Raw genomic sequence first — 10,154 nt, 5'->3', positions numbered from 1 at the left:
AGGTACCTGTTAGAAGAAACTTGTGTGGACAGATTGCAGAAGGTGGTTGGAGAAGTTCCTTGGAGTAGAGAAGGCAGAGAGGAGATTGGATAGAGATGTTCAAGTGGCGAGAGTAGATAGAGAAACTGTTCCCATTGGCGAAGGACTGAGAACACGAGGTCACAGATGGAAGTGGTTGGCAGAAGAAGAAATGGAGACATGAGTAAAAAAAGATCTTCATGAACCAAGTGCCGGAATGTGCAATGCGCTGCCCGAGTGTGTGGGGGCGGCAGGTTCAATCGAGGGAATTGGATTATTATCTGACAAGGAAGAATCTGCAGTTTACGGGGGAATGGAACTAGGTAAATTGCTCTCACGGAAAGCAAGGGCAGACACGACAGGCCTCCTGTGTTGTAACAATGCGGAGATTCTGCGAAGCGTCAGTAGATATAGGAGCAGTACATTCTCCAGCTGGCACCATTCCTACCCAAGTTCAAAGAGCTACAACAACTCTCACCATCTGTTTCACAGTGGAATCCCAAGCAGCAAGGAGTTTACTTTGGAATTTAAATGCATTAGTTTTGCAACAGGTGCAAAAAATAAATAAATTGACATCTACATCCTTCCCGTACCAGCCTTCCCGAACAGACGCCGGAATGTGGCGACTAGGGGCTTTGCACAGTAACTTCATTTGAAGCCTACTTGTGACAATAAGCGATTTTCATTTCATTTTGTATAAATAGTCGGGCATCTGTGATACAATCTTGATAAAAGCACACCGCAGGATCAGCAACACACAAAACCAAAGGCTACTCAAAGACATGGGGCGGCATGTTTCTCGGCAGCAGGAGGCGGCTTGGCGTTGGCCTGTGGTGGGATGTTCTGCTGTCATCACTGCCAATGGGAAGAAGCATTAAGGAAAGGAATTCAAGAGGTTAGGGGCTGTGTCATGATATGCAGACACACACAATGAAATACAGGCAGGCACAGACAAGCAACTAATGGACACAGAGAACAGGACATGACCAATAAGCAGGCAGGATACTAGGGGTGGGATCTGACTATAAAAGACGCGAGGCACTGACAGTCCGCCTCTTTCCACTGATGAACATCTAAGTCAGTCAAGGGTGTTGTTACAATCTCACACCTCCACCACGTGGTTAAGAGCTAGTCTGGTTCAGTCAGACAGAGTAACCACACTTAAGTTAGCAGAGAGTCGAACTCAGACAACTGTGCTATTAGTTCAAGAAACCGGATTGAACTAACTTCAAGGTCTGGAGTATCTTTTTTATGTAAGCTGCATCCAGTTGCAGCCAGTGTACCTAACATGAAAGTCTGGACAGCTGACACCATGACAACCAAAGTGTTGAAAGGGCATGGGGAGGGGAGGGCTGCAATTTATAAACATCGTGGATTGAAGGACTGGAGATTGCTTGTCACAACGCGCTCACATTGCGAGTGACGACAGGATGTGACACAGAAACCATTTAAATGACTCCTCCGTGAAATGCCTCAAAATTTCAAAAGATGTTCCAGAGTAAGGGAAGAAAGACACCATGTGAACCAGAAGGCTAATTTATTTCACTTCCAAAAAGAAATGAGCCTTTTTGACTTACATTTGCAATAGAAGATTTATCAAGCATATATTAATTTTTAAATAATGTATATGATTAACATATAAAAAAGTTGAATTCAGGCTGCAAATTAGTTCATTTTGCCTTTTCCGTGACTACATTTTGATTTATGACATTATCCGAAGCAAATGTTCATTTGCACAACACCCTCACACACCCCACCTCACCTCCCAAAGCAATTGCCCCCCCCCTCATTCCCGCTGCTCCATTATCACCGTTATCTGAATGCCCGCAAGCAGTAACCCATCAGAAACCTTGCCCCAGTGCCCGTAAAAGACTTTACAACCAGCGTGATAGAAACTCAAATGTAATTACACCCAAGAAAGTGGCAGGCCCAAATTCCCAAGACCTCAGATGGGCAAAGTTAGCCCACAAATTAAGAGTCATAAGGACATCCACATCTTGGCACACGAACTTCACAGCTCCACATCATTTTAGAAGACACTTTGGTCACCCTCAAAAGTTATGCCAATCACAACACTTGTACAGGGGCAAAACTGGACCATTATCTTATCGGTAGTCTTAGACGCCTTATTTTAAAAATATTGTAAATCTGCAGAAATTGGTATTTATCTTAGGCAGCTTGTTATTTCTTCGAAGCAGAATATCCAGTCGCCAATTAGGTCAGACCCTTTTGGTATTCAAACAAGTCAGCTATCGATCGGCAAACAAATGTTCCCCTTCTCACCAGCATCCCAATCTATTCAATTAGATGGGCCACACTCCATTTTGTCAGAACAAATTCGGGTCGAAGGGTTTACTCTCTAAGCTCCATTGTCGGACCTAAGAAAAAACAAATAATATGCAAAACAATATCTGCATTTTAAACATGCTCCAATCATACAGTCATAGTCACACTCTACCCCCACCCCCCCACCGGAGGAACATAGGACCCCACTGGAATAACCCGCCCACCGATCAACAGGCCCCGAACACGGGCCAGGTTGAACACGGGCCCCCTCCCCCCCCCCCGGAGTCAGATCCCCCCCCCCCCCCCCTCCCCCTCCCACCCTCACTAGGCGGCCCCCCGCAGCATGAACGCAGAGGTGCTGCCGGGTATGACCACACGAGAACGACGCCGGCGGGACTCGGCGTCGCGTGATTTCCCCCCCCCCCCCCCCCCCCCCCGCCGATTCTCTGGTCCGGCGCAGCGTCAGAGAATCCCACCCCCTGTACCATCAGCGAATGGGAACATCAATGTTGTGAAGCATTCGCCCTTAACAAAATGCAGTTCCTTCTTTTGTTTATTCCTTCCAAACTGGTCATCTCAACCAGCTGGAAGGTCAAAGGCAGCAGATACCTGGGAACCCCGCCACCTGGAGGCTCCCCAAGTCACTCACCACCCTGACTTGCAAATATATCGCCGTTCCTTCACTGTCGCTGGGTCAAATTCCCTCCCTAGCAGCAGTGGGTGCACCTACACCACAGGGACTGAGCGGCTCAAGAAGGCAGCTCACCCCCACCACCATCTTCTCAAGGGGAATTAGGGGTGGATAGGAAACGTTGGTCTCGCCTGCGACACTCAGATCCAGGAACAAATTTTAAAAGTCTAACTATTGATCATCATTCAAGCTTTGGAAGGTGGTGGCCGGCAGCAGGAACAATGCGAAAGCCAATACACCCCACCGACCTTGAAAAGTGGTTCTGCTTTTCAGTGGATCAAGACCGGTCTCTCCCAGGAGTGACCAGCCTCACCCACCACCTGGGCACATCAGTGAAAGACCCGATGGTTTCCGAGACGAAGTGCTGACGCCGGAACCGAATGGCGGGTTTTCTGTGGCCCCGGAGCAACTTGGGACGTGCTAATCGTCTACTACCGGCGCCACGGGGAACTAGAGCAATTCCAAACGACGCTGGAATCGGGATCGGCACTGGAGTGCCTGACAGGCTAGAGCTGCATAACAACGCTCCCCACCCCCCCACCCCCCCCCCCACCCCCGGGCACGCTCGCATTCCAGCCAAGAAGACGACACCCCAGAGAGCGGCCCCGGGATTTGCAGATGCAGAGCTGGACATACAGCTGGATGCCGGGGAGGAGGCAGGACACCCTGTTCCCCGGGGAGGGGAGGCAGGACACCCTGTTCCCCGGGGAGGGGAGGCAGGACACCCTGTTCCCCGGGGAGGAGGCAGGACACCCTGTTCCCCGGGGAGGAGGCAGGACACCCTGTTCCCCGGGGAGGGGAGGCAGGACACCCTGTTCCCCGGGGAGGGAAGGCAGGACACCCTGTTCCCCAGGGGGGGGGAGGCAGGACACCCTGTTCCCCGGGGAGGGGAGGCAGGACACCCTGTTCCCCGGGGGGGGGGAGGCAGGACACCCTGTTCCCCGGGGAGGGGAGGCAGGACACCCTGTTCCCCGGGGAGGGGAGGCAGGACACCCTGTTCCCCGGGGAGGGGAGGCAGGACACCCTGTTCCCCGGGGGGGGGGAGGCAGGACACCCTGTTCCCCGGGGAGGAGAGGCAGGACACCCTGTTCCCCGGGGAGGGGAGGCAGCTCCCACCCACAGATGTTAACCAGGCCTGGGAGCAGGTGGCAGAGGCCGGGAGTCCCACTGACAGGATCGAGCAGTCGTGCAGGCAGAAGCTACACAACGTCTCCTTTAATTCATCCCACTTTCTCCAAATCAAAGTTATAGCAAAGGGTACCCACATGGGTCCTAGCTACGCTTGTCTTTTTATGGGGTATGTGGAACATTCCTTGTTCCAGGCCTGCCCGGGTCCCCTCCCACAACGCCTTTACCGATATATCAATGACTTTTTTGGTGCTCTTGTGGAGACCTGGAAAAATTCATCAACTTCGCTTCCAGTTTCCACCCCTCCATCACTTTCACCTGGTCCATCTCCGACACTTCCCTTCCCTTCCTTGATCTTTCGGTCTCCATTTCCGGCAATAGACGATCCACTAATATCCACTGCAAGCCACTGACTCCCACAGCTATCTGGACGACAGCTCTTCGCACCCGACACCCTGCAAGGACTCCATCCCCTTCTCTCAACTCCTTCGACTCCGTCGCATTTGTTCCGATGATGCCACTTTCCAAAATGGTGCTTTGAAAATTCTTCTTCCTCAACCGTGATTTCCCACCTACAATTGTTGACAGGGCCCCAACAGTGTGCGGTCCATCTCCCGCGCCACTACCCTCGCCCCCTCCCCTCCCTCAACAAGGATAGCCTCCCTCGTTCTCACATTTCACCCCACCAGCCTCCGTGTGCAAAGCATAATCCTCCACCATTTTCACCAACTCCAGCATGGTGCCACCACCAAACACATCTTCCCTTCACTCCCTCTGTCAGCATTCCGCAGAGACCGTTCCCTCCGAGACAATCTAGTCCACTCCTCCACCATACCCAGTACCTCTCCCATCACCCATGGCACCTTCCCGTGCAATCGCAGGAGGTGTAACACCTGCTCCTTTACCTCTTCCATGCTTAACATCCCAGGCCCAAAACCCTCATTCCAGGTTAAGCAGCGTTTCACTTGCACCTCTTCCAATTTGGCCTACTGCATTCGCTGCTCCCAATGTGGTCTCCTCTATATTGGAGAAACCAAACGCAGACTGGGTGATCGCTTTGCTGAGCATCTTCGGTCTGTGCGCATTCAGGACCCCGACCGACCCTGCTCCCATGCCCACATGTCTGTCCTGGGCCTGCTGCAATGTTCCAGTGAAGCTCAACACAAACTGGAGGAACAACATCTCATCTTCTGGTTAGGCGCGCTACAGCCTTCCGGCCTCCATCTTCATTCTTCAGGTGATCAGCTCTACCCCACCTCGACCCATTTGTTTTCATCCCATTTCATTTCAACAGCACGGGCAGCACGGTAGCATTGTGGATAGCACAATTGCTTCACAGCTCCAGGGTCCCAGGTTCGATTCCCAGCTTGGGTCACTGTCTGTGCGGAGTCTGCCCATCCTCCCAGTGTGCGTGGGTTTCCTCCGGGTGCTCCGGTTTCCTCCCACAGTCCAAAGATGTGCAGGTTAGGTGGATTGGCCGTGATAAATTGCCCTCAGTGTCCAAGATTGCCCTTAGTGTTGGGTGGGGTTACTGGGTTGTGGGGATGGGGTGGAGGTGTTGACCTTGGTTAGGGTGCTCTTTCCAAGAGCTGGTGCAGACTCGATGGGCTGAATGGCCTCCTTCTGCACTGTAAATTCTATGAACAGTCTTTTACCATTTCCTTCTGGTCTTTCTTAATATATATTTTATTATTATAGAATTTACAGTGCAGAAGGAGGCCATTCGGCCCATCGAGTCTGCACCGGCTCTTGGAAAGAGCACCCTACCCAAGCCCACACCCTATAACCCAGTAACCCCACCCAACACGAAGGGCAGTTTTGGACGCCAAGGGCAATTTATCACGGCCAATCCACCTAACCTGCACATCTTTGGACTGTGGGAGGAAACCGGAGCACCCGGAGGAAACCCACGCAGACACTGGGAGGATGTGCAGACTCCGCACAGTGACCCAGCTGGGAATCGAACCTGGGACCCTGGAGCTGTGAAGCAATTGTGCGAACCACTATGCTACCGTGCTGCCCACTATATATTTAACCCCCCCCCCCATCTTAACCACCTTTCTTTGCCATTTCTCCTCTTTGCTTCCCCCGTCCCCTTCCCCCACATCTACAGTTTACCCTCTGATGTTAGCTTCTCTGCTGTTTGGCCTTTCACACCTATTGTCCTCTCTGGGGACTGCCATTAGCTCTCTTTTCCCTTGGTGTCCGTGGCCATTAGCACCCGGTTTCCCTGGGTTTCTGTGGCTATGACTCATCTTTCATTCTCACGCCACAGTATAAATATTTCCCATTTTCTCTGTTAGCTTTGACAAAGAGTCATTGGTCTCGAAACGTTCGCTCTTTTCTCTCCCGACAGATGCTGCCAGACCTGCTGAGATTTTCCAGCATTTTCTCCTTCGTTTCAGATTCCAGCATCCGCAGTAATTTGCTTTTATCCAGCCGCACAACTCCCTCAGGGTGGCCCAGGTGAGTCACCATCTGTGCCCCTGGCACCAACTTCCGACCCAAACCCCTTTCTCCCCCACCCCATGCGGCCCCCACCAGGCAAACCAGGAGGCAGCGCTGGGCAACGGCCCAGGCCAGCCAGGGTGAGTCACCACCATCATCGCGCTGCTGGAGCCAACCCCCGTAGCACTCCCACCTGGAGGGCCATCGACCCCCACTCTGCACCACATGCCAACACCCATACCGCCTGCTGTTGGCCAGGTGCCCCACACACACAGGCCACTGGCTGTGGACTGGTGCTGCCCACGTCCATGTGTCTCACTCCCCCCAGTACAACCGCAGGGAGGGACGGAGAAAGCGAAAACTGGAGTGGCTTCACCGTTACAGAGCAGAGGACCTGGGCCTGGTCGGCGGTGTTGGAGGGCGGGCAGTCGTTGAGGTGGAGGTGGCCGTTGAAGATGCAAATGAGCCCCCAATAAATTGTGATGTCCCTGTGGCACGTGTGTCACCCCTGCCCCGCGCGCGCACACACCACGCCCAACCGCGTCTAACCATGCGTCTTGTCTTTTGTCTTGCAGGATCACTGGTCGCTGAGGTGGGTCCACCTGGGGGGTCCCTCGCTCCCCCGACGCAATCCTGCGGCTCACCTGGTGACAAGGAGAAACCTGCTGGTGACCCGCGCCCCCCAACACCAAACCCGCAACACCCCAGAGCATATGTCCAGGGACATGTCCAAGTTCACTGACTAGGGGGCCTGACCACCAGCAGCTTGAACATCTGCCTCCAGATACAACTGACACCCTCCACCATCCCAGAGACACTCGCCTCGGCTGGGCACTTTAGTGAAGAAGCTCCTGGGACACTATCTGCTGTGCACCACATGTGCTGCGGTGCATCAGGTGGAGTTAGGAACCTCCAGGGCTTGGCCCAGTCACAACGGGTCATGGATGTGGGTGTTGAGGGCATTGGCCTGGCACTGGCTGACCTGAGCCAGTCACAGAAGAACATGGCACGGTCCCAGTGATCCACGGCCGCGAGGATCCTGGTTTGAGATGAGAGCAGGCCTCCAGGTGATGGCGGAGCTCACTCCGACCACGCCCTGTCCCAAGGTGTAGCTCGGGGGACATCGGGCACCCCAAGGGAGAAGGTAGTAATGGGTCCCATGCGGATGTCTCCCGCAGGGGAGGTGCCAGAACACCGCAGTACCCCCTCCCATCCCCAACACACCTGTCCTTGGCACATCCGAAGACTGCGGAGGCCATTTGGGCCCAGTCACCAAAGGGGACCCAGGTCACAGGGCGGGATACGCAGAGGTTATCCCCACTTCTGATGCCGCCTGGTGGAGCCACGAGAAGGGGCGTCTGGGCCCATAAAGTGAGAAAGTGAAACACCAGTTAAGTTGGCATGGGTGGTGATGCACACAGGTTCGTGATAATGATAGGGGCTGGGGCACAATACTTGTATATAACACAATAAACACCAGTTCACCAATGGTCCGCACTGCCTCAGTCTTTTGCCTGAAGGGTGCGGGGGCAGGCTGTGCTGGGCCAGAGGGTGTGCCAGATATGTGGGGACACCATGTGGTAGGGACGACCCTGGGCATGACCCACCACCGGACACTGCCCTGATATCCAACCCCGCCCCTCCACCCCCAACCTGGACCCTGTCCCCACCCCCCCAGGGGTTCGATGGGACCGAGACGCGGAATGGACAGCACGCATGCAGGGACCAACTGGCAGACGTTAGAAAGTGCTACTGAGGGCAGTAGTCCGACCTCGTCAGACGACGCAGAGCACCAGAGCTCATCGTAGAGTGGGTCATCATTATCCGCCATTGCATGGATCAGACCCACTGATACGGGCGATGGCGACCATTCCCTCTGCCCGGGCAACCTGCTGGGCTCGGTCCATATCCAGGAGGATGTATTGCGTCAGCTGGGCATTTAGGGCCTCCGTAATGGCGCATATGTATCTGTGCACAGATCCGCGGGAGATGGCAGACAGGTTCTCATTCGGCGCCTGGAAGGACCCCATTGCAAAAACGTTCAGAGCAAACGTCATCTTGACGGCCACCGGGAGCCAGCATATCCCCGCGACTCCAGATGTGCCATGATCCGGCACAGATGCCTCACCGTCTCCCTACTCAGCCAGTCTGGCAGGTCCTCACAAGACAGGCCCTGCCACCGGTATATACTGGTCTGATGAGACACCTCCTCCTCGGCCTGTTGGGCGGCCGGCTCTCCATCCTCACCGGCTGCCTCCTGTTCCTCTGGGGCAGGCTCCGCCACGGCAGAGTCCGCCCTGGGCAGCTCCTGCCTTGTACAGTCTTAGTGCATCCCCTAGGGCTGCGGTGGCTGGGCAGATACCATTCACTCCTGGTTTAATATCAAAATCTATTCTCTGCAGGGGATAAAGTGCAGACATGTTAGCATGGCGGGTACTCCCGTGCCCAACCAGGTGCAACGGGGTACACATGGCAGCCCTGGACTGCAGTCCCTAACCCCGCATGACCCTCTTTCTCTCCCCCCCCCCCCCCACCCCCCCTCATTCCCACCCCCACTTGTTCCCCGACATTTTGACCTCCCGCCCTGACATCAAGGCACTTCACAGCAGCAGCATCAATTGAACGTTGACTCTGAGGAACCACATGAGAAGATAGACAAATTGGTGAGATGTCTTTTTTTTTTTAAAAAAAGGTGACCTCCTCTGCATTGATGGCCACCCAGTCCCTCAGCAAAGTCTCCCGTCTGTATCTTTCTCTTGGTCCGGGTGCCAGTTTCTGCAGGACTGCATGAGCAAGTCTGTAGACTGCAGCACAGAGTTGCATTTCTAATCCGCGCCCCCCCCACCCCGGCTCGGATAAAATGTCATCTAATCAGAAGTCCGTATGCTGGTTTGCATTGCAGCATAACTGGGTTAGCCCAGCTGAAATTGTCACAGAGCTCGGCTCCATAACATTTTGACCATTCGCATGTGTTGTTCCTTGTCTCGTCGTCTTAAAGTTGAAGTAGGTGCTTTATTGGGAGTTCGTTCTCTCTGCAGCGCTTAAACTATGTTACATCTGAGCTGCCTGTCTGTGTTCTGCTCCCAGCTGCCGTTCTTGTGAAGTCCCTCTAACTTCCGGTCTGTCTCTATTTATACCTCTCTTGTGCTCCCTCTAGTGCTTGCTCAGTTGTATTGCATCTACATTGACCTCTTGTATATATACAGATCACTACAGCATATTGGCAATGTATAAATAGAAACAGAGTGCGTAACTAAAAACAGAAAATGCTGGATAAAACTCGGGTCGGGCAGCATTGAAGTTAACGCTTAGAGTCTAAATGTCCCTTCTCCAGAAAACATAGCTGTTGGATGAGGTTGGTTCACAGAATCGAAGCACAGAATGAGGCAGTCCATTGTGTCTATGCTGGCTCTTTGAAAGCACTATCCGATTAGTCCCACTTTCCCACTCTTTTCTCCATAGCCCCACACTTCCCACCCCTCCCCAAATATTTATTCAAACCCCTTTTGGAAAGTTACCACTGAATCTACTCCCTCTGCCCTTTCAGGTGGCCACTCTGGATCGGAACCTGGCACACGAGCAG

The 10,154-nt window shown here is 53.6% G+C and overlaps 1 protein-coding gene across 2 annotated transcripts in view; it reads right to left on the bottom strand.

The window, feature by feature from the left end:
- Nucleotides 1-1,585: 1,585 nt before the first annotated feature.
- Nucleotides 1,586-10,154, bottom strand: part of mcoln3b (mucolipin TRP cation channel 3b) — a 71,403-nt gene continuing 62,834 nt past the window's right edge. For both annotated transcript variants that reach the window (XM_072510315.1, XM_072510316.1), the window contains one exon: nucleotides 1,586-2,396. In XM_072510315.1, the coding sequence (XP_072366416.1) occupies nucleotides 2,378-2,396 (19 nt within the window). In that variant the 3' untranslated portion in view covers nucleotides 1,586-2,377. The remainder of the gene's footprint in view (nucleotides 2,397-10,154) is intronic.

Source organism: Scyliorhinus torazame, chromosome 7 (genome assembly GCF_047496885.1).
Source record: "Scyliorhinus torazame isolate Kashiwa2021f chromosome 7, sScyTor2.1, whole genome shotgun sequence".
Lineage (NCBI taxonomy): Eukaryota > Metazoa > Chordata > Chondrichthyes > Carcharhiniformes > Scyliorhinidae > Scyliorhinus > Scyliorhinus torazame.
The sequence above is the reverse complement of the archived record's forward strand: the minus strand, read 5'-3'. Positions and strand labels throughout refer to the sequence as shown.